The sequence below is a fragment of the Miniopterus natalensis genome, chromosome 3 (assembly GCF_054644295.1).
Source record: "Miniopterus natalensis isolate mMinNat1 chromosome 3, mMinNat1.hap1, whole genome shotgun sequence".
NCBI lineage: Eukaryota > Metazoa > Chordata > Mammalia > Chiroptera > Miniopteridae > Miniopterus > Miniopterus natalensis.
Genome location: NC_142083.1, coordinates 68626459 through 68651337, shown reverse-complemented (window position 1 = coordinate 68651337; position 24879 = coordinate 68626459). Strand labels below are relative to the sequence as shown.

At 38.5% G+C, this 24879-nt stretch overlaps 1 protein-coding gene across 3 annotated transcripts in view; it reads left to right on the top strand.

Moving 5' to 3' along the window:
* The first annotated feature begins 4612 nt into the window (after positions 1-4612).
* CEP120 (centrosomal protein 120) overlaps positions 4613-24879 on the top strand; it is a 55187-nt gene continuing 34920 nt past the window's right edge. Inside the window, exons 1-9 of one of the 3 annotated variants that reach the window (XM_087815516.1) lie at positions 4613-4666; positions 4905-4982; positions 7540-7696; positions 9210-9324; positions 11983-12124; positions 16624-16772; positions 20736-20933; positions 23196-23423; positions 24377-24590. In XM_087815516.1, the coding sequence (XP_087671642.1) occupies positions 4934-4982; positions 7540-7696; positions 9210-9324; positions 11983-12124; positions 16624-16772; positions 20736-20933; positions 23196-23423; positions 24377-24590 (1252 nt within the window). In that variant the 5' untranslated portion in view covers positions 4613-4666; positions 4905-4933. Of the gene's footprint in view, positions 4667-4901; positions 4983-6258; positions 6348-7539; positions 7697-9209; positions 9325-11982; positions 12125-16623; positions 16773-20735; positions 20934-23195; positions 23424-24376; positions 24591-24879 lie in introns of those variants that run through there. The other 2 variants (XM_087815517.1, XM_016217797.2) reach the window with 2 other exon arrangements.

Genomic DNA, 24879 nt, shown 5'->3' with positions numbered 1-24879 from the left:
CAATGTCACAGTGTTACAGTGGTGGGGCTTTCATTTTAGCATCTACTGTCTGTTCTATCTTCTATCCCTAAAACGAAGTCCTCTCAAAAGTCTCTGTCTCTGGTAGGCAGGCACTCTGCAAACATCAGAGCCTTTCCAAAGCAGCAAAGCAGGCTTTTCTGACGGCCTGCAGCCCTTGCCCACAGTTCCAGAACTGTCCCCAGCTCTGTCTGGTCTCTGTGGAGTGGAGGGCATTCTCACTCCCTCTACTCTGTGCCTTGCCTCAGAGAGAGCCGCTGTGACACACCTCGTGACAGGGTGGCTCAGAGCTCATCCCAGCCTAAGGTAACCCCATGAAGCTCAGGCCACAAAGGAGGGAGTGCAAGAAATGCTGCTTTTCTTTAGACTCTTAAATTCAACCCCGAGTGCCTTCTGCCAGGCAACAGGCAATTCAATCTCAGTCATCGCTGGGGCTTCCTCCCCACACCCCAACACACTAAGTGTTGGTCAAAGGTGCTGGGGTTCTGACATGGAGCAAATATTAGGGGAGGCCTTGCAAGGTTTTGCCCAGGCTGGTCACTGATGAGCTATCATCCAAGCCCCCGTGGCCCCTTGTAGTCTAGTGAGTCTGCGAATTCTGTGTCAAATTAGGGGCATAAGAACCTGTGCCAACGATGATAAATTAGGGCCTAAGGTCTCACTTCCCTACTGACCTCACGGGGCCAGTACCTATTTCTGTCCCCTCCCAAAGGTTCTGCCAGGAAGTGAAATGTGGGTCCCCCTCTCCTTCCCAGTTTTTGGCATTCTTTACTTCTTCCCTTACTACTCTCATGTCTCTACCCTTCAGGGACTCCTGCTATAACCACTTTAATGAATTTAGGCCAGAGGTAACTAACTTGTGACAGGCAGAGGTTTTGCATTGGCTCATGCAGTATTTTTTGCTTGTTTGCTTGTTTGTTTGTTTAACTGAAATTAGTTACCAGCATTTAAAAATTGAATGAGTTCACATAAAAATCTATAATTCTAGGTTCTTGTGGAAATTTGGAAAAAATGGATTTACTGCATGGCAGTAGCTGGCTGCGACAGAGAAGGGCTGTCCCTTTAGACACCCACGGGGCTGTGCTTCGATTCAGACTCTGACAAGGCCACTTCACTAGTGAACAGCACCTGCCTGCCAGGCCTGAAGAGTGTGTGATTTTGGGATGCTCCGCAGTAGTCTTTCACAAAAGCCAGGGAGAGGGGCTGTTTGGGAGAATATCACCCCTAGAACATATGTATAGGCCAAGAGGAGGGAGTATAAAATCTGGTTATCTTTGCTCCATATTAACAATAAAAAATAGCTACCACATTCAGGGATTTCATCACAGCCTGGGACTCTCCCAGAAGAAATGCCATTTAATCCTTGCAAAAACCATGTGACGTAAGGATTATTAATTGCATTTTACCAATGGAAAGACTGAGGTTCAGAGAAATATGACTTGGCCAAGTTACAAAGCCAATAAATTGTGGACCTTGAAAGGCAGGTATGTGTGACTCTGCTACTGGGCTACACGGCCCCTCCTACTATCGACATCTGGGGCCCTTCTTCAAGGGATTAAAGGCACCCAACTTAATTGCCAAGTTTAATGAGAGCAGATCCTGGATCTGAGGTCAAATCACCTTGGCACTAAATGAATACTAGTTACTTCCTCCACTCCTGCTCCCTCTTCCAGAAGGAGGCTAGTTTCTAAATACCTCTTGAAGGTCAGATTCTGGCACCATGTTCTTACAAACAGCAGTTATTCAATAGATATGTTCATTTTATTAACTCTGGGTGCTTGCCTTGAATTTTAATCAGTGTGTGAGAGTAGTTGTGTGGCAGGAAGGGGAGTGCAGCTATGGTGGGCCGCAGAAGTTGTTGAAAAGATAAAAAATAGAGAGACATTCTACAACTAAAGTGCTTTTCCAAAATGTAAAATAGCTACAGAAAAAGAAAGCCTTAAAACGAGTCAAATTGCTTTGGGGTTTTGTTTGTTTTGGTGTGTGTGTGTGTGTGTGTAATTCATAGAAGTAGGATGCTACCTAATATGATAACCTTTAAGGTTGACAAACTAACACATTCAGAATCAAGCATTTAATCAAACTTGTTGGTTTGAATTTGCGTATTTATAGTGTTATGAAGCTCACATTGTCTAATAGACAAAAATTTTATATTTTATTAGCATTTGGTTATGTATTTTGAAACAGAAACTGATGCTTCATAAATTTATAACAAATTTTCCCTTATGAATTTTAGTAAAATATAATGATCTATGTTAGAACTAAATTTACTACTGCTTAATATCACATATGAAAGAAAATTAGATTATTGAATAACAGATAAGGAAGCTATAGATGCTGATGGAATTATAATTCCATTTCTGGATGAGACAGATGGGAAACTTCATGTCATTAATTTTGTATAGTCTGTTAAAAAAACAACCCAACAACAACCTGCCAACTAGGTTGATTTTTCAGTAGCTGTGATGAGATGATTTTAGAAGTACAGTAATTGTGTGGGGTTTTTGTGTGTGTGTGTGGGGGGGGGGGGGTTGGGAGAGAATCCAGGAAAGGAAACTATGCGAAATTTTACTATGTGAAAAAGTTTCTTAGTTAATTTTAATGATTTGTCAGATTTTTTTCTGACTGAGGTTGTTCTCTGGTATCAGTGATGGTTTAAAATCTAGATTTTAAGCCCCGCTGGATATCCTAAAGCAAACAAGGTGTATTGATGGCAGTTCCTAGTTCTTTCACAACTACTACTTAAGGTCTAAGATTATTCATTTAAAAAGATAATAACTAAATGGCATTTACTACATTTAAGTCCTGAACTAAGAATTCATGTATACTACCACTGTATAGCTGAAACTGAGGCTCAGAGAGGTAAAATGACTTGCCTAAGGTCACCCAGCTGAGGCAGGTCCCAAACCCTGACCTCTTGGAGTATTCTTTATATTGGAGACACTGGTCTCATTGCTTTGGCCTCCCTTTGTCTAGCAGAGTTTAATGCCAAGTAATGTTTTACACCACTGATAACCTTGTATTTTGCTTGTTGCTAATCATTTTTAGTGTTGTCAATGTGGACATATTTAATAGACCTCTCAACAAAGGACATGTTAAATAACAACGCTAGTATCGCATCAACAACATTAGACTGTGATAAACTCTTCAGGATACATGACCAGTTGCTGCAATGCAGTTGCAGAGAAAACTAAATGGGAATGGGTACCTACAGACTAAAAGACAAGGCACAGACCAACTAAATGGGTTGCGTTTTGAAACTTGTTTGGATCCTGATTCGAACAAACCAACTGAGAAAAAAATTATTAGCCAACCAGGAAAATGTAAACAATGTATATTTAATGGCATTAAGGAATGATGAACTTTTATGTGTAATGCTGGAATTGTGGTTAAGTATCTAATATTTTAAGATATTTTTAAAAATCTTTATCTTATTGAAAAAGGTAAATTGATAAGCTGTTAGGGAATTCCTTCCAAATAATGCAACAGGCAAAGATGGTTGATCTTTCGTTGGTAATTGTGGAAGCTGTGTTCTGGGCACCTGCAGGTTCATTATAGTATTGTTGACTTTTCAATCTGTCTCACATCTTCCACAAAGGAATGCATCCTTTACCTATGAACCCAAGTAGGCCATTTGATTTTAAACTGCATGGAGCCCCATTCCAGGAATGCTCTGAAGGGGCTGAAAGGGCTTCAGGAGTAACCTAGTCCCATCCCCACAGCCCCTCCTCTGCTCCTGGGCACGAAGGTGCAGGAGGGGCTGGGGCGGGGGCAGCGCCCCCTCCTGCCCCCTCCAAGGCCCAGCTTCGGCTGGATAACCTCCCACAGATTTCTCATCTTCCCTAAACTGAAGCTCGAAGGGGAGGCGGGGGTAGATGTAAAGGGAGAAACGCTGGTTGACAGCATTCAGACGCCTTGTGTAATTTTTGGTCTTGCTTTTGCTAATTAGCTCCTTGGTGAGCATAGAGACGAACGTGTACCTTTAATTTTTCTGCCCACGTGACAGTGTTTTTGTCTCAGGGTAATTTTTGCTGCACAGGAAATTCTCCGGGGGCTGACGTCACCGCCACCGGTTGCAGGAATCACCGAGCGGACGCCCCGTGGTTTCAGGGTGCACGAACTTGCGCGCCGCGCCGGGGCGGTTTCAGAATTCAGACTTAAGTCGTTGTTTTTCTGTGAGTTGATTTTTAAGCACTGTTGACACCGGGGCCTGAAGAGAGCTATTTTTTTAAATTTTTTTTGTTAATCTCTGTGGCCATATCTCCCAGGTTGTGTCCCGGGCGTGAAGCAGACGCTGCACCAAACACCCTCCTCTACCCGGGAAGTCCTGGGAGCGCTTACTGCAGTAGTGCGCCTGCGCAGCTGGCTCCCGTCTAATCGCCCGCCTTCCCCCGTCCGGCTAGCAGGGGGCGCTGTGAGGTAGTGGACGAGTCCTCTCCCCCGGGCTTTGGAACCGAGCGTAAAAGGGCAGGAGGCGAACCGGGCTGAGGGGCGTTCTATCCTCGGCTGCCCTGGTCTCTATAGCCCTTTGTCCTCCAGCCTCCCCGGGCACTGGGCCTGCGGGCCTGGTTGCTAGGCGGAAGCGGGCCCGGCGGCGGCCGCTGCGGCTGCCGGGGCGTTTGAAAAGCGGCGACGCGGGCGGCAAAAGGTCCTCAGGCGGCGGGCTCGCCCCTGGTTACAGGCAGGCCCGGCGGGGCGGCGGAGCCGCTTTTCGCCTGGAGTCGGGTCAGGGTTAGGAGCTGGGCTGGCGGCCCGAGGTCGAGGAGCCGGGCGCGCTGCCGGCGGCGGCGGGGTCGGGGCGTCGGGGGCCGGGGGCGGGCGGTGGGGGCGCCGCGGGGGGGCGCCGGCTGCCCGACGCTCACCCGGGCCCCGCTTCCCTCCAGCAGACCCCGCCTGCGGGCCGCGCCCCGCGACCATGGTCTCCAAGTCCGACCAGCTGCTCATCGTCGTGTCCATCCTGGAAGGTGAGCGGCCCGGGCTTCTTTCCGCAAGCGCTGCCTCCCGGGTTTTAGCGGAGTGGCGCGGGGGCGCGTCTGTGAAGCCCGAGGACCTTGTCAGCTTTGCTTCTGTGGCCCCCGGAGACTTGTTCGGAGTTGTGCGCGGCGAGGGCGGCGAGGCCATTGATTTGAAGGCCCCCGGGGAGCCCGAGCGCTGGTAGGATAGGTGATATTTAGCGGACTAGCCGCAGCCCCGGCGCGGAGGGAAACGATTTCCCGCAGAGGCGGCGCTGTCGATGCCTTTCAGACGTGAGCTGAAAGCGCGCCTGCGGAGGACGGTCTGCGCGGCGACCCCGGGTAACAGCATTTGCAAGACTTTTCCTTTGACTGGAGCACACGTCCAGCAGTTTCACAGGGTCGTGGAGGTCATTGCCCTTCCAAGTCCTGATGAAGGACTTGGAGGTTGTCGAGAGGGTCTGTTACACATGCCCAGTAGGTTGGTGTGTTGAACGAGTGACATCTGTGTGTTGTGGTAAGAAATAAGCTTGTATAACTAGAGTGAACAAGCCTCGGAGGGTCTCGAAAAGACAACTATTTTAATGTACTAAATAGCAGGGAGGCCGCATATATTCCTAAGTAGGATAAAGTTTTTTGCAAGGTTAGCAGCAGTGTGCAGGGAAGAGAACCTGGAATCAGGGATGTCAGTCAGGTGTTGCCACAAACAAATCTACAGCTGGCCTCTGGCCCTCCCTCCAAACTGTTCCTCCTCTTGTGTTTGTATTTCTGGTCATCATAACGATGCTGTTGCCTCAAGCCAAGAACCTGGGAGCTATCAGGTTCCTCTTTCCCTCCATCCCCAAATTCCAAATTATCACCAAGTGTTGTTGATTTTATTTTTAAAATAATATAGCAGGTACTTCATACAAACTTTTAAATGCATGAGCTTCCATTGTGAGTGCCCTGCTTTGGGGCCTTCATCATCCACCTAATCTGTTGTAATAATCTGTTCAGTAGTCTGTGTCATAAGTGTTTTCTTCCTTTCTAGAAAATATCTACTGTCCACATTACTATCTGGGTATATGCTTTCTGAAATGCATATCTCATTTTCTTAAAATCCTTCAGTGTCCTAAAGGCTGTCTATACCTCTTAGAATAGCATACCCTTTACAGTAGACCACTTGCATACCTTTCAGCCTCATCTCCCTTCCTGCCATCTCTTTGTTCCCAGCCCTTCAACTATATATATTGAGCTGTTTGCAATTTCTTGACTACATTTCTAGAAATGCCCTTTCTTCAGAAGACAGTGATTGGGTTTCTACCGCAAGCAGAAGTTGGGCCGTGTACTGAAAAAGACAGGGTTTCTGTTCTCTAGGTATTCCATCTTTGGAATGAGGTAGGCACCTATTTATTGCACTATGTAGCCTCTGTTCTCAAGCTTATTGGAGGTTATAGTTATGATAGTCTGAAAATATAGGTTTTTTGACATGTGATATTTTAGAGCAGCTGAAAATGAGGTCCAGAGAGAAACTTCTGAGAGAGCTAATTGGGAGAGCCAGGCCATATATGTAGCAAGATTTCTACTAGGGAGTTTCAGCGCGCCCCTCGGGTGAAACTCCCAGGTTTGCAAGCAAAGTCTTTCTCATCAGCTTAATTCCTAACTAAGCTTATACCGGGGTAAGTAGCAGCAGGGATGAATTTACTTAATAGTGATTCAAAGTCCCCTTTCCAAGATCCACCTTACCAGACCTAAAACAGGTTGACTGTAAGATTCTTACTGCTTCTTCCTCAGTTCTTTAGCTTCCTGTTTTTAGTGTTTTGTTTCTTTCCACTAGACCCTCCTCCATTCCTTGAGGGCAAGTACTCTGTTTTACTTTTTTTTGCATCCCATCATCTGACATAATACCTGTCTCTGAATATGCCTTCAGTAAACAGTGAAGGAACTAGTCAGGTAGTACAAAAGAGATGTGATGCATAGATAGAACACTTAATATTTCTTGCAAAATATACATTGTCCTTGAGAATAGAATGGATGAATACATGTGTTTATTTTCCATTAGCTAATTTGCAAAATTTTCTTAGCTGTGTTAACAGGAAAATGAATATGCAGGTAAATTTGGTTTTGCTAATTTGATTATTTCCTAGCTTTCCAGATAACTTTGTTCTGTATTAAGTACTGGTACAGTAATATCTAAAATTGGTGTAATCACATTTTTAACTCTTTATTTCTAAATGTTGAGATTATTGCTGCTCAAGGTGTGAACCAAGGGCAACAGCATTGACATCATCTGTGATCTGGTTAGAAATGCAGACTCTCAGGCCCACCCTGGACCTACTGAACCAGTATCTATAGTTTTACAGGGTCCCAGGTGATTCATATGCACTTTAATGTTTGAGAAGCACTAATTTATAAATTATAGCTTAAAATTTGACTTACGTTTCTTATGAACACTGAATTTGAGTGCACATGTGAACATGTAGTTTATGGAATATAACATATGTATGTTAATAATTTTTAAAATACATGCTAAATAATCATATTTGATTTTTGTATACTTCTGCTTAACCTGTATAGTCTTTTTTTCCAGGTCGTCATTTCCCCAAACGTCCAAAACATATGCTTGTAGTAGAAGCAAAGTTTGATGGAGAACAGTTGGCTACTGATCCTGTGGACCATACTGACCAGCCAGAATTTGCTACCGAGTTAGCCTGGGAAATTGACAGGAAAGCACTCCATCAGCACAGGTGACTTATTTTCAGTTTGTTCTATTCTTTTTCAGGCTATTATAAATAAATTTATATATATTACTAGATTATAGTAGTAAAAAAAAACACTCAACAAATATTATTATTAATGTGCCAGGAAATTTTGAAAGTACTTTACAACAATAATTCTTTTAAAAGTCAGAACAACACTATGAAGTAGGTATTATTATTTTCCCCATGTTACACATGAGAAACCCAAAGCCTAAGAGGTTAAGTAACTTGTCCTAAGTGAGTCAGCTGGATAGAGGTAACACCAGAGCTTAAGCTTTTAGCCACTATATCTAGCTTTTTTTTTTTTTTTTTGGCTAATGTATGAGGGAATAGATAATCTATTTTAGAAGTGCAGTGATGATGCCTACCCAATATTAAATATGTTTTGGAGCTCATAATTTCTATTCATTTATTGTATATTTTTCCTGGCTTGCCAAGGATATATAGATATGTATATAATATGACTATATATAAAGGACTCTTTCTAATTAATTTTATACTTGATTTTAGACAGTTAAACACTTTTATTAGTATATGAAGCAGACTATAAGTTATAGCTTCTTATTTATTTCCTGAAATCTAATGACCAGAAGTAGGCAAGAACGCTGATCCTTTTATTTTTAAAAGGATTACAAATATATTTTCTTCTGGGAAACACACAATCACTTCAGTACTTGCTCTCTCTCAGTAATAATGTAAGGGTATTAAATTCTTAGAGAATATAAAAATTTTGTATTTCCTTTCAGTGACTTCTGGAATATCTGCCTAGACATTGTCTTGATATGAGATGTTCGTGCCTACATTGGTGGTTGTGTTTACAATTTTGTTAATGCCCAGTGGTGCCACTCTGAATGTATAGGCTAAGAAAATAACACAGATAAATTAAATATATAAATGATGATTTTGTGCCAAGTGCAGGTTTCATAGTCCACTAGATAAAAGTAATGACAAAATTTAAAAACTTATCAGGAGAGCTGGTATAGGGGTTCCAGATGCAAAAGAACCTATGCTACACCAGCCGCGGTCATGCTTACAAGGCAATGTCATGCATTACATTAAATTACTGTCAATTTTAATAGTTTCTAATTTTATGGTATTTAATTCCTTAGTTCATTTTGGTTTTTAGCTACAAAGAGCTGTAAGCCTATATGTGTATTTGTAGTTTTATGTGGGTGATAGTATAAGAAAAACAACTTGAAATCAATCTTAATGAATAATGCTAATTTTTTACTTTAAAAGAGATCTATACAGTACAGAAGCTTAAAAAGCATTGACCTAGACGACAGCCTCTTAGATGAGAGAGACTAAGATTTTTAACATGTTTTGTATATAGTTGGTATATAGGTAAGTAGATAAAATGAATAGTTCTTCCCAGTTGAAGTGTTTTTCAGAAAATATGGAATTTTGAGAGTAGTAGACAGCTTTTTCAAGGGTAATAGAAAATCAGTTTATTAGTAAGCAAAAGCTATTTTACTTATCACACAAAATTGTTATGTTACAGGCTACAGCGTACTCCTATCAAACTCCAGTGTTTTGCCTTGGATCCTTTAACTTCAGCCAAGGAAACTATAGGTTACATTCTTCTAGACTTAAGAACTGCTCAAGAAACAAAGCAGGTACTGCCCTTTTGATGTTTGTTACTGATTATGTTAGACAGTTGTTTATGTTTCAATATATATCAATCAGATTGATGGAAAGGGCAAGGAATACTAGACCTGATGGATCATGGGCTCTAGCCAGTATGGCAGTTCTTATGCTTTAGTTTATGAATTTGATTTAGAAAATCCTGACCTTCTAATCATTTCACTGACCTAGAACTATCTTTCTCAAAGAAATTTTTCTCTGAGCTCAAACCTTTGTTCAGGTTGCTGTTATCTGCAACTCCCGAGCTTTGCTTTCAAAGGTGGTCCTCTTCCAACTTCCCTGCTTCAGTGAATGGTTGCTATTCTCCCAGTTCCTTGACACCTCCCTTTTTCTGCCTGTATAACCACCCTTTCCAGTTAGTTTTTTCCCTCCTGATTCATCTACTGTTCTGCATTTTCCCTGCTGATCCTAAACCACCATCGTTTCTTACCTTGGCTGTCAGACTAGCCTTCTAATCAGTTTCCCTGCCTCTTGTTCTTTATCTTCCTTACATGGTAGAAACCCACTTAACGCTAGGAAAACTAGTTGTCTTGTGTATTCTTTTGTTTGCCAGCAGAAATATATGAAGTTGGCCAGTAAAATATTTGAAGTTAAAAAATAATTTGATTTTTTGTAAATAAATATAAACATAGAGAAATCCAGATTTGTTTTTCTTGAGTTATATAACATAAATGTATCATTAAGTCTGCAAGTAGATAAAAATATTTTTTCAGGCTTGTACTAAAAATTAGAAAATATTTGTCATAAGGAGTATAACAAACAGATTTTGTCTTAAAAAGTACAACATGAAAGTACTACAACAAATTATGAATTTTTGTCTTAAAAACAAACTTGGTTGTGAATTTTTAAAAATCTGCAGCCTAGTTAATCCTATTTTACTTAAAAACAACTTACTAAACCTAATCAGCAGTTTTTGGTTTTGATCAATATAAGAATCAGGCCATGCCTTGATAGAACAGTGCTGTTCCTAGGTATTAAAATGGTGCCCCTACTGACAGTGGGTCCTACACTAATGCTACACATGGTCCTGGGCCATAAGATTTTAAAGGCTGCTTTTGGTACTAGGATTTCTGAAGTTACTCTGGGGGCAATATTCAGGTAATTTAGGATACTTCATTCTGTGAGAAAGACTTTACATATATATATACACATATATACATATATACATATATACATATATAGCCCAGCTGGGCGTGGCTCAGCGGTTGAGCATCGACCTAGGATCCAGGAGATTGGGGTTCGATTCCCGGTCAGGGCAAATGCCGTGGTTTCGGCCTTGATCCCCAGCAGGGGGCATGCAGGAGGTGGCCGATCAATGACTCTCACCATTGATGTTTCTATCTCTCTCTCTCCCTCTCCTTTCCTCTCTCTGAAATCAATAAAGATATATTTAAAAAAATAAAATAAAATATATTTTTATTGTTGAGAATAACACAGATGTCCCCCATTTCCCTCCCTTACTCCCCTCCCCCCCATCTCCTACTCCTCCCCGGGCCCCTGCCTGTCCATTGTCTGTGTCCATGGGCTGTTCTTATATGCTTATAAGTTCTTTGGTTAATCTCTTCCCACCCTCCTTCCCGCCTTCCCTTTGAGATCTGTCTGTGGAGAAAAGGGAACCCTAGTACACTGCTGGTGGGAATGCAGACTGGTGCAACCACTATGGAAAACAGTGTGGAGGTTCTTCATAAAATTAAAAGTGGAACTGCCATTGGACCCAGTGATCCCACTTCTAGGAATATATCCTAAGAATACCAAAATGCTAATCAGAAAGAATATATGCACCCCTATGTTCATAGCAGAGCAATTTACAATAGCTAAGATCTAGAAACAGCTCAAGTGCCCATCAGTAGATGAGTGGATAGAAAAGCTTGTGGGGCATTTACACCATTGAATACTATGCAGCTGTAAAAAGTAAGGATCTCTTTCTTACCCTTTGGGGCAGCATGGAAGGGCCTGGAGAGTATTATGCTAAGTGAAATGAGCCAGTAAGAGGAATACAAGTACCACATGATCTCACTCATATGGGGAATCTAAGGAACAGAATAGATTGATGAACAAGATAGCATCATAGACATGGAAGCATGGAACAGACTTTATATTTTAGTATCAGTCAAATACTTGGTTCAGAACCCAGAACTCAACCATTATACCTTTACTTTAGTATTTTGTTACTGTTTTTTATTAGCACTAAGCTTTTCTTTTCCTTACTTAATATAAACAGAACAAAGCAGAAATGTGCCAGGCCGAAAAGATATAACAGAAAAAATGAAAAATTAGGGGTTAGGGAAATGGAAAATTGGTAGCCTTTTTTTTTTTGTTTAAGGGATGAAAGGAGATTGGGAACATAAGAGTAAAGATAGAAAGAAATATATTGTTTTCTTTTATATGTTATCTATTGAAGCATAGAAATAGAAGCAAGAAAGCCACTCTAAACTTCTACTTGAAGAGGAAATTCAAGTTAGCTTCCTAAGCAGGATTGAGGAAAATGTGGAAAAAATATTTTAATAGAGGAAAAATACTGAGAAATTACAGGAAAGATATTTAGAACCTCATAGAACATTTCCCACTATTGTTTATTCCCTGTTAACTGTTAAGGTGTTTTGTTGTTTTGTTTTGCTGTTGTTCTCCAGGCACCAAAATGGTACCAGTTGCTGAGCAATAAATACACCAAGTTCAAATCTGAGATACAGATAAGCATTGCTTTGGAAACAGATTCAAAGGCACCAGTGGATAGTTTTAAAGCAAAGGGAGCGCCCCCTCGAGATGGAAAAGGTTTGTGCATTATCTCTAAGGACATTCAAGTTGCATCTGTGGATTGGAACTTCAGGAAGGGTGGTGGGTGAAAGGATTTTACTCAGGTAAATGTGACATTGTTACACATGCAGCACTTTTTGCTCTTAGTTCTTGTTTACAAAGCTTAGAAATTAGGAAAGATTTTCTTTATTTGATACCTAACAGAACAAAGTAGAATTTTGCATTGTTTTTAAAAATTGCTGCTTGGGAAAGTTCATCCCTAGGATGAGTGCAGGAAAGCCAAAAATGGTTATGCTCTTATTTTTTAACTATAGTTTAACAAAACCTTCATTTGTGTTTCTTTCCTTTTAATTAATAAATTTTATTTTTTAGAGCAGTTTTAGGTTCACAGAAAAATTGGAAAGTATATATAGAGTGTTCCCACATAATCCTGTCCTCACACAAACACACGTGCTTCCCTATACACCAGTAATGAACAAGTGGAATTTGAAATTAAGGGAAAAAAACAACCCAATACCATTTACATCAGCACCCAAAACAAATACTTAGGGATAAATCTAACAAAATACCCACCCACAATCTATATGAGGAAAACTACGAAACTCTGTGAACAAAATTTAAAAAGAACTAGAGGATCATATATTTCTCCCCTATTCTGTTTTTTTTGTTTTGTTTTTTAAATTTTTTATTGTTGAAAATATTATAGATGTCCCCTTTTTACCCCCATTGATTGCCTCCTTTTCCTGACCTTAGTGGAAAAGCTTCTCACCATTAAGCATGAGGTTAGCTGTACATTTTTTTGTAGATGTTCTTTGTCAAGTTGAGGAAGTCACTGGAGTTTGCTGACAGTGTTTTATCATGAATGAATGTTGAATTTTGTCAAATGCTTTTCTGCATCTATTAATGTGATACTGTGGTTTTTCTTCTTTACCTGTTGGTTGATATGATGGATTACATTAATAGATTTTTGAAATCCTATGTGGTGCGGTATATATTTCTTTTTATACATTGTTGGATTTGACTGGCTAATATTTTGTTGAGGATTTTTGCATCTATGTTAATGAGATATATAGGTCTGTTGTTTCCTTGTAATGTCTTTGGTTTTGATATTAGGGTAATGCTGGCCTCATAGGATGAGTTAGGAAGTATTCCTTCTTGTATTTTCTGAAAAAGATTGTAGATAGTTGGTGTCCAGTTGACCCTTGAACAATGTGGGGCAGTGGTTTTCAACCTTTTTCCTCTCATGGCACATAAGGTAATTACTAAAATTCTGTGGCATACCAAAAAATGTATTTTTTGTCTATCTGATAAAAAAAATAGGTATAATTTTGATTCATTCACACTGGACTGCTATTGTGTTGGCTGTTGTCATTTTTTTATTTGACAATCTAAGGGAAAAGAAGTCAGTGCCCTGACTAAATAGTCAGGTAGTGCATGTTTTAAAAATTCTTGTGGCACACCAGTTGAAAATCCCTGATGTGGGGGATAGGGTCGCTGACCCTTGCACCGTTGAAAATCATGTTTAACTTAAGTTGGTCCTCAGCATACTTGGATTCCCAATCGTGGATCTAAAGTACAGTTGACTCTTGAACAACATGGATTTAAACCTGGAGGTAGGTGGCCCTGTGTAGTTCAAACCTGTGTTGTTTCAAGGGTCGAGTGTAATTTCTTCTTTGAATGTTAGGTATTATTCACCAGTGAACCTATCCGGGTCTGGTGCTTTCTGGTTTGTAAAATTGTTATTGATTCAGTTTTATTGAATGACACAGGCCTATTCAGATTGTCAGTATCTTCTTGTGTGAGTTTTGGCAGATTGTATCTTCCAAATGAACTATCCATTTCATCTAGGTTATCAAATTTGTGGGCATAGAATTATTCATAGTATTTGTTGTCCTCTTAATGTCGATGGATCTATAGTGATGTTCCCTCTTTCATATCTGATATTAGTAATTTGTATCTTCTCTCTTTTTCTCTTAGGCTGACTAGAGGCTTATTGCTTTTATTGATCTTTTTAGAGAACCAGCTTTTGGTTTCTTTGATTTTCTCACTGATTTCCTGTTTTCAATTTCATTGATTTCTGCTATAGTTTTTATTATTTCTCTTCTTCTGCTTACTTTGAATGTAATTTGCCCCCCTCTTTCTCTTTTCCTAAGATGGAAGCTTAGATAATGATTATTTTTTAGCCTTTAGTATACCTTTTAATTTTTTGTTGAAAGGTGGACATGATATACTGGGTAAAAGGAAAATAGGCCTTTAGTAATGTAGTGGTAAGGTTTGGGGCAAGGGAAAGCATTCTGTCATCCTATGATTAAGTCTCAATGTTTTGGTAATCCTGTATTGTTTGGGTTTGTCTGATATTAGATTTAGGTTATACATTTTGGCAGGAATATCACAGAAGTATTGCTTTCTGTTTTTCTCATTGCAGTCTTTGTGCAAGTAGCACAGAATTTTGATTTGTTCCATTACTGATGATGATCATTTTGATTACTTGATGAAGGTGCTGTGTGTCTGTGTTCTCAACTACAAACTTAGTCTTTTTTCCTTTGTAATTAATATTTTATGGGGCAGAATTTTAAAATTATAGAAATACTTATTCCTCGTTAAACCTTATATTTATTTATATTGTATAAATGCAGACTTACAGTTTTCTCATTTTATTTAGTGGGTTACAATTTTTAACTATCATATCTGTCCTAAATTTGGGCAGTGGGAGCTTCTGCAAGCTGCTTCTGTTTTCCTTTTGACTGTCTCCATAATTCTTTGAGCTTTTTCTTGTTTTCTGCCACATCTTGTTCTTTTCCTGTCTCAGCCCTGGATTCAACCATTTTTTCAGGAGCCCTCTTTCCTTTTAGTAAAGAATGGTGTTCAGAAGTAAATCCAGATGCTAGGTATGCCAGTTGCTGTTGGGATGTTGCTGCACCCAGACCTTTTCAGTGGAAAAAGTTAGAGAATTTGTGCATGTGTATACACACACCAGTATATACATACGCACTTTTATATTTCTCTCATTTTTCTTTATGTCTCTATATTTATTGAACAGCCTACATTCACATAGACACCTTTAATCTCTTCAATCCTACACCACAAGATTTATCCTAGTGTTCCCCCTTCCATACTTGTTACTCCCTTTCCTGACTGTGAGAGACCTGTCACAGTTACTTGTACTTCTAAGTTCTGCAGACCTTACTCTTTAATGGCTGCCTTTGTTAAAGTGCTTCCTTGTCAAATATTGTGCTAAGTATTCTTTTTAATTTGACCTTCTGAACAATACTGAAAGCTTTACAGAAGGAAAAAAGAAGACTAAAGGAGATCGTATTTTCCCCATACAACTAGTAAGTGGCAGAACTGGGCTTGGAACCTTGGTCTATGTGACTCTAGTGTCTTTGCGCTTAACCATGATGCAATTTTCAGTCATGGCTTCAGTAAGCTTATTTCTTCAGGATAACTCCTGAAGGAACCAAGAAGGATTGCTTGTTTATGGGGTATACATGTAAAATATTTGATAAGCCCTGAGATGTTACCCTTCAAAAGATTATACTAGTCTATACCTACCAACATGGAGAGTGCTCACTTCACTGCATTCTGCCTAACACTGAATATTGCCCATTGTTTTAGTTATATGTAGTTTTGGTTTTTTTCTCTTAATCAGTTTGAAAAACCCTGTCCTCCATTCTCTTTTTACTGAAACCTATTTTATTGTTTTCTATTTTTTTAAAAAAATATATCTTTATTGATTTCAGAGAGAGAAAAGGAGAGGGACAGAGAGAGAGAGAAACATCAATGATGAGAGAGTCATTGATTGGCTGCCTCTTCCATGCCCCCTACCGGGAATCGAGCCCACACCCTGGGCATGTGCGTAACTGGGAATTAAACCCCAATCTCCTGGGTCATAGGTCAATGCTCAACAGCTGAGCCATGCCGGTTGGGCTGAACCTATTTTATTATATCAATTCTGTTCTCAAAATTGTTTCATGTTTTTCTCTTATTTTTAGAAAGTTATCCAGATGTTTTAACATGGCATTGAAGAAGACCCTGACACGGCCTCCGCTTACCCCTGCAGACTCACCTCCTTCTATGTCAGTGCCCTATCTATGATCCAGCACATCACACCTCTTTCAGTCTCTTATCACATGCTTTCTCTTGCTTTTGAGTCTTTGTACGTATTGTTCCTTCTGCCTAGAACACTTTTTCACTCCCTCATTCTCTATTCAGTCACCTTTCTCTTTTTAGCGAAATTTTGCTTATTTTTCCAGTTTAGAGTCACTTCCTTCAGAAAACCTGTGATGCCTTTTCTATGTGGTTTATTAAATTGAAGTTTTAAAAATGTTACCTTATTTCAAAATATGACTTTTATGTGCAGAAAGAAAATGGTGGTTATATATATCAATGGAAACCTTACTGAGTTATAAAATGTATTCATGAAAACTAGCAAGCAAACAAAAAAGTCTAACCAGCTTTCAGAATCTTTTAATGGTTTGTGGCAAACTACAATGTAGTTTGTGTTTTTCTCCATACAGTACCTGCCAGCCTGTGTGGATTTGACCCCAAGGACATTGTGGCTGTGCTGAATGAGGAAGGAGGCTACCATCAGGTCGGACCAGCAGAGTGTTGCACTGAATTCTTCCTTATGTCAGTGACCATAGCATTTGCCACCCAGTTGGAGCAGGTGAGACTTTCCTTCCAATTAGTGATTCATTCACAAAGAACTTGAAAATTGAACTTTATTTTTTTAAATATGCCTTTTAGGTTTTAAAAAGATTTACAAGTTGACTTTTTTTACTTTTTAAAAATAATTTAGAAAATGTATTTTTTCATATCAGAAAGCATTTTTTGCTTTAGGAAATGAATAAATTATGATGATCTTGGTAGTAAGAATATATTCAGTCTCTCAGGATCTAGAAGAAAGACCAGTAAACATCGTTTCCCACTGTTCTGTGTGGCAGTGTAAGAACTGGTATGAGGATTTTTTCAAAGTATGGAATAATTTACCTTTTAGAGAAATATGCAATGTTGGAACACTGTGTTTCAGTCATAACTTAGTAGCTGTTGGGTCTGGAATCTACAAACTAACAAATTAGCCTGTTAGTGTTGCTTGGATGCAGCGCAGTAAGCAACATGAATATCAGTATATTTTCTTCAGACCCATGGAGGTGACATAGGGGCCTAGGTTGCTGTGCACACAATTTGCATCACAGCTGAGGAACACAGAACTTGGGGAATACACCACTTATATTGTAAGCAGTCCTGGTATGTGTCTGAAAGACATGTTCCCTTAGCTCAAGGTCACCATCTGCATAAACAGCCCTAGGAAAAGGCCTGGGTGAGAGTGGTCAGGGCCTCACAGTCTTGGCACAGTCAGCAAAAATGTGCAGGGACGCTTGGGGCCCATGGCAGATTGCCTCTTCCCCAAAATGGCTCAACACAAAATTAGCTGTTATTCCATACATTGTCCTTCTCAGGATCAAGTTCAGTTTTTTTTTTTAAATTATGTTGGTCTAGAGCAGCTGAAATTAATATTTTTAGAAATAGAGAATATAGTTTATGACAAAAATTTTTATCAGATTATTCACTTTCTTAGAGGTGCAAAATTTCCACATAGTTCGGATTCACAAGTGAAATGAGTTAGTGACCACTTATTTATCTGACTCATAAGACTTATCAGGTAAAGATTTTTCTTAAGGAATATGTTTAACTTTGTCACACAATTCATGCCCACTATAAAAAGCATTTATAATAAGAGCTTTACTCTTTTTCTCCTAGTTTGGTACTTTTATTTTTCTCATTATCACTTTATATATGTGCTTTTGCCGTTCCCCCCAAATAATTTTTTCCCCAAAAAATAATTTCCTTATTTTTTTTCTCTCTTTGTAGATTGCTCCAGTATAATACGCCACTCTTGTTGGGGGGAAAGCCATGTCCACTTTTCGTTTCATTAACCACATCAGAACGCACATTAGATAATAAGTTTACTGTATTTTTCTGTTATTAAATATCTGCAAAGCGTTTTAAATTGTCACTTTATCTTTAATATTTTTCAAGTCCCTAGGGAGGCAAAATTGTTAATATTACAGTCATTTACTATGTGTTATGTCCTGTGAAACAGGCATTATGCCAACTATTTTGCATGTGCTGCATTTAATCCTACCACAACTTTAGAGGATTATTATTTTCATTTTTAAGATAAGGAAACCGAGCCTTGGGAGGGTTTTACACCAAGTAAATGGCCTAGGCATTTCTGGCCAAATGGTTACTTTCCACATTTTTTTGTTGCTATATTATGCTCTCTTACTTCTTATGGGGTTTGCAGTAAGATGAATTTGAGTAGGAATCTCATTCTCATTACTTGCTGGTTTCTATAACTTAGGCAACTTACTTCACCTGTCTGAGGCTTGAATTTTCTCAGTTATATAGTGGTGATACTACCAGTTTGCAGATGTGCATGAGAAATGAGATAATATAATAACTAAAGTTTAAATTAACGTTGGCATGGAAATACAAAAAAATGTTGAGGTATTTGTTTCCTATTTAAATTCATGGACACATAAATTTGCATATGTAAAATAGCATATAGTTTGTATGTGTGAAGCTGTATTTGTATGGTGAAAGCTTGTTGGAGGTAGTTGACCTATTGATTCCACACTATAGCTAATACAGTTTTTGATAATACAAGGTGACTAATTGGGAGAAATCAGTTTCCTCTTGATTTTCCATTTGGTTGATCTATTGGTTGATGTCAGTAGAGTGGTAAAGTCCCTTTCTGTGTCACTGTCAATCTTTCCCTTTATGTTTGTCAATATTTGCTTTATATATTTAGGTGCTCCTCCTTCGGGTGCATAGATGTTTACTAGCGCTATATCCTCTCGTTGGAATGATTGCTTTATAATTATGAAATTCCCTTCTTTGTTTCTTGTTACAGCTCTTGTTTTAAAGTCTGTTTTATTTGAAATAAGTATTGCTACCCGAGCTTTTCTTTGTGTTTTCATTTGCATGAAAGAACTTTTTCCATTCCTTTACTGTCACTCTGTGCTTCTTTCGATCTGAAGTGGGTGTCTGGTAGGTAGCATAACTACGGGTCTTGTGGTTTTATCCATTTGGCTACCTTATGTCTCTTGATTGGACCCTTTAGTCCTTTTACATTTAATTATTGATAGGTATGTCAGACATACTTTTTTTCTGATTGTCTTTGTTCTCTTATTCTCTTGCTCTCTTCTCTTGTATGTTGGTGACTTTCTCTAGTGGCATGTTTGGATTCCCTTATCTTTATTTCTCTTATATCGTATAGATTTTTGGTTTGTGGGTACTGTGTGTTTTATATACACCAAGCTATGATTATAGCAGTCTGTTTTAACCTTCGTACTAGCTTTATAGTTGGTTGATCCACTGCTTTTAATAAGTGTTTGCCTTTATCAATGAGAATGTTTTCTTTCTTATTCATGTTTTTGGTCTTTTTTTCCCTTAGAGAAGTCCCTTTAATATTTCTTATAATACTGGTTTAGTAGTGATGAACTCCTTTAACTTTTTCTTCTTTGGGAAACTCTATCTCTACTTTGATTTTTAGCCTTGCTGGGTAGAGTAATCTTTGTTTTTGTATGGCCTTGCTTTTTATCACTTTGAATATTCTGTGCCAATCTCTTCTTGCCTCAAGGTTTCTGTTGAAAACACAACTGACAGTCTAATGGGAGCTCCCTTGTAGGTAACTAATTGCTTTTCTCTTGCTACATACAAGATTCTCTCTTTGTCTTTAACCATTGGCTTTTTAATTATTATGTTTTGAGGTGGGCCTCTTTGAATTCATCTTGCTTGGGACTCTGCTTCCTGAACTTGTATGTCTATTTTCTCCACTAGGTTAGGGAAGTTTTCAGTCATTATTTCTTCAAATAGGTTTTCAATCCCTTGCTCTCTTTCTTCTCCTCCTTATTCCCTTTGATGGGAGTGTTGGCACGCTTGATGTTGTCACAGAGGTCCCTTAAAATTATCCTCATTTTTTTAATTCTTTTTTCCTTTTGCTGTTCTGATTGGGTGTTTTCTGCTATCTTATCTTCCAGATTGCTGATTCAATCCTCTGTTTCATCTAATCCACTGTTGATTCCCTCTAATGCATTCTTCATTTCTGACTGGTTCCGTTTTGTTTTCTATATCCATTTTTGTGTTTCTGATCTCTTTGTTGAAGTTCTTACTGAGATCACTTAACATCCTTATAAACAGCCTGGATTAAGGTGTTATATTAAATAGCCTGAGTTAAGATTTTTTTAAAGCCTCTCATTTATGAAGAGGATGGTAGAGTAAAGAAAACATGAAATAGGGTATGTGGAAATAAGAAATCTTAATTTAAAACATTTGACCATTTTCTTCTAAAAGAAGTTTCATGTATTCATGGATCAGTTGAATGAAATGTAAACTTTAAGACAGTATAAACCTAAAAAATTATTTTTATCTCTGTGCTTTTCAGAGATAAACTTCTAAAAATCAAACTAGTAATTTGGTAGAGATTTAGACATTTTGAGTGATTTTAAGACTTAAAGTAAAAAAAATATTTTTGCAACTGTTTTTGGAGTTTATCAGACATACTGAGCATATTTAGTGGTTTATGAAGTAATACTCTTTTTTTTTTCTATTCTTAAATGTTTAGTTAATTCCATGTACCATGAAACTTCCAGAAAGACAGCCTGAGTTTTTCTTTTACTATTCTTTACTGGGAAATGATGTTACAAATGAACCCTTCAATGATTTGATCAACCCAAACTTTGAGCCAGAGAGAGCATCTGTTCGAATACGAAGCAGTGTAGATATTCTTCGTGTTTACCTGGCTTTTCAGTCCAAACTACAGGTAAGTACTGCAGAAAATCATATTTTCATTAGAGATGATTTTTTTAAGTATTAGAGAGGTACCTAAACCATCTTATTTAAGTAGTGGAGGTCATTTTTCTGCCACATCTTTTATTTATTTATTTATTTTTTTATTTTTTTATATCTATATATCTTTATTGATTTCAGAAAGAGGGCAGCAGAGGGAGAGAGAGATAGAAACACCAATGATGAGAGAGTCATTGGGGATCGAGCCCACAACCTGGGCATGTGCCCTGGCCAGGAATCGAACCTCGATCTCCTGGATCCTAGGTCGATGCTCAACCGCTGAGCCACGCCCGGCCAGGCTCTGCCACATCTTTTAATTTTTTAGGAATTATCTTGACTTGTAAAGTCAGAGCATAGTAGTTACTTCAGAATTTTAAGACATATACCTTCTTGCTAGTTATTATGAAAAGAGATATGTCAGTTATCAGTCCTTTATAATAAAAAAAAATTATACCTGGAGCCTAAAGCTGTGAGCACAGGGAAGGTTTCATGACTGTTAGTGGAGATAGTAGCCATAGGCTCACAGGTCCCACTTTAGAGTTAGAATTTATACTCCTGTTACTATTCAAAGCAAAGAGATACAGCTTTCTAAAACCTGCCCTTGAATTGAGTATTTTTGTAAACGAACTTCAAAATGTACTTTAAAAGTGAACCTTACCTAGTGAAAATTACTGTTCTGTTTTTAGTACAATTGCTAAATTTTTTTTATACTCACTCAAGGATATATTTTCCATTGTTTTTTTGTTTGTTTTTTAAGAGAGAGAGGAGGAGGGAGAGAGATAAAGAGAGGAATATCGATGTGAGAGAGACACATTGATTGCTTGCCTCCTGCAGGCGCCCTACTGGGATCGAGCCTGCAGCAGAGGTATGTGCCCTTGACCAGGAATTGAACCCACAACCCTTTGGTCTGCCGGCTGACGCTCTAACCACTGAGCAAAACCAGCCAGGGCTACAGTTGCTTTAAATCAGCTTGAAATGGGGTGGTCAGCTGAGGGATTAGGTATTCATTTGTTTATAGTGAAGTGATTAGGCTTGTGTGTTGAGTGAGGGGTGAGAAGAGGAATTAAGGAATTTTAGTAGAACTAAATTTTAGACTTGGTTTTGCTAAATCCAAGGTATTTAGAAAGCTGAAGGCTATATGAAAGATAAAATGCAGGAAAAAGCACATTTAATTTTATTCTATATCTAACATATCAATCCTTCTCTAAAGTACTGACTTATGTATTTGGTTCTCATGGACATTAAAGTCATAAAAATTCCTTCTCTCCAGTGCATTAAAATCGTCACACCTAATAACATTAAGACTAAGTTACAAGTAATTGCTGATATTAAAACTAAAAATATTTTCATGTTGTGATTGCTTACTATTCATGTGATGCTAAGTTTTCCAAGACTTAGCAAATGTACCTGGAATTGCCTTTTTGTTGTTGTTGCAAAAGGGGCTAATGTTGAAGTTTTGATGAGCTATTAGTGATTAGCAGTACATTTCACCCCAGGGATATTCTCTTTTACCTTTTACTTTTAAGCATTTGTTTTATAAATAAATTCTGAAAAAGCAAAAAAAGAGAAAGAAACACTCAAGGTATTTTATGGGTGAAAGAAACAAAATTATGTGAGGTTCTTTCATTTCTAAATATGGCTGGATCTACTAACTTATTTTTTAGAACTGTGTTTAAGTTAATATTGAAATGAAAATAGAAAAAAATGTTGGTATTATATGTGTATATGTACACATATAATTTTCATATGTAAAATAGCAGAGTAAAATATATATATATATATTTTAATATATCTTTATTGATTTCAGAGAGAGGAAAGGAGAGGGAGAGAGAGGGAGAAAGTCGTTGATCGGCTATCTCCTGCACGCCCCCAACTAGGGACCGAGCCCACAACCCGGGCATGTGCCCTGACCGGGAATCGAACCCCAATCGGCGCTCAACCGCTGAGCCACGCCCAGCTGGGCCAGAGTAAAATATTAAAGTTACCATAATTCACCAAAGAGACAGAAAAAAGGGTATACCATGTGCGTATATAGTACTGAAAGAAAAAAATATGAAAAAGATAGCTTTATTAGTGAGTTCTTGGTAAACGTTGTCCCTAATCAACAGTTTTATCAATCGCACGAGAATCTATTACTTTAGTCACTGCAGGACAGTAAGATAGATGACTTTTTAAGTTTGTGTTTAGAAGAAAGAAGAAAATATAACACCCTGTCTTGATTTCCCTTTCATATTAGATCCATCTCTGCTGTGGAGACCAGTCACTTGGAAGTACAGAAATACCCTTAACGGGATTATTGAAAAAGGGTAGTACAGAAATCAACGAGCGCCCGGTCACAGTTGAGGGTGCTTTTACCCTTGACCCTCCAAACCGAGCCAAACAAAAGCTTGCACCTATTCCTGTGGAGCTGGCCCCAACTGTGGGAGTGTCTGTGGCTCTGCAGAGAGAAGGCATAGATGCACAGGCAAGTACTGACCCTCCTTCTCTACTGCACCTTCTCTGGTTTCACTCATGATTCTTCACAGAAGTTGAACTTCAGAAGAGTTACCTAGCATTAAGAAGGTGTTTATTACTCTTAGTCAGTAGCCTGCATTGTATGATACCTCCTCTCCGAAAAGACATTTCAGAAAAGCACTATGGCTTCCACTGCTGTGGATAATAAGTGACTGTATCCAGAGAATTTGGGTACAGTCTTCTCATGCAGCGGCCACCATTCCCCTGCCTCAACTCACAGCAGTGACTATGGCAGAAAAAGAGCTCCAGTAAAAGAGAGCATTTTTAGACCTAGTTTCTGGGAATCTACATTAATGGTATATTTTTGGGTTGACTCACCTAAGCTAAGATCAGGTTCCTGATCGGTTGGGGTTTATAGTCCCCACAATCTCTTTAGGCAGTAGAGATAGGCATTTATTTGAACATATATGGGTTTTGATTGCATATATCCCCAAATCAAGTTTAGCATCCTGTTCTTTTAAAGTACTGATCATTATATGGTTTATGAATTAAAGACTGAAAAACTGAAGTGAGAGTTTAAAAAAAATATATGTATATATTCTTAGAGGGTAGTAGACCTCTAAAGAAAATGATAGATATCTCGTGTGTTTTTTAAAGGAATATAGGCCTTGGTAGGAATAACCATTCCCAGGGACACCTATGTCTGACTTCTTTTATCCAGTATCCTTCTTAATTAGGATGCATTTTGGTACTTAGCTCTGGATATATTTCCTTCCTGTTCATCTTCCTTTTTCTGGTCCTAGATGCTATAAGGAAATTTGCAAATTATGAAGAAAAATAGACTAGGAATATCCAGACTGGGAAAGGAAGCTTATATTTTTTTAAAAAACAACATCAAGTTTTTTGCTTAATTATGAAGGAAAGTTCTTTGCAAATTACATTTTATTTAAAAATTGTTTTTAGTCTTTAATTGAATTAAAGACCCAGAATGAACATGAGCCACAGCATTCAAAGAAGAAAGTTTTAACCCCCAAAAAGGAGAAACTTACTGAGCCAAAGTCACCAAGTGTGTCCCCTGTTACGCCTCATAACCAGTCACCTCCAACAAAAGACGATGCAACAGAAAGTGAAGTAGAAAGCTTACAGTATGATAAAGACACACAACCAAACCCAAAGGGTAAGATTTTTTTTTTTTTTTTTACAGACCTTTTAGTTATAGATTTTGCAGCCATCTAATAAATGGCTTTGAGATTTTTCATGAGATCTAAGTAAAAAATGAGTTTTTAAAAGAACCAATAATGTGTGGCAATGTAAAAAAAAAATCAATTTAAAGTAAATGCAATTTAACTTCACTATAGAACTTGCTAAAAGGTAAGAAAATTTTTCCTTTACTTTTGCAGTAGAAGTAGTAGCCTGTTCAAAAGAAATTAAAGAATATAGGTCTTTCAGATAGAGTTTTAACTAGT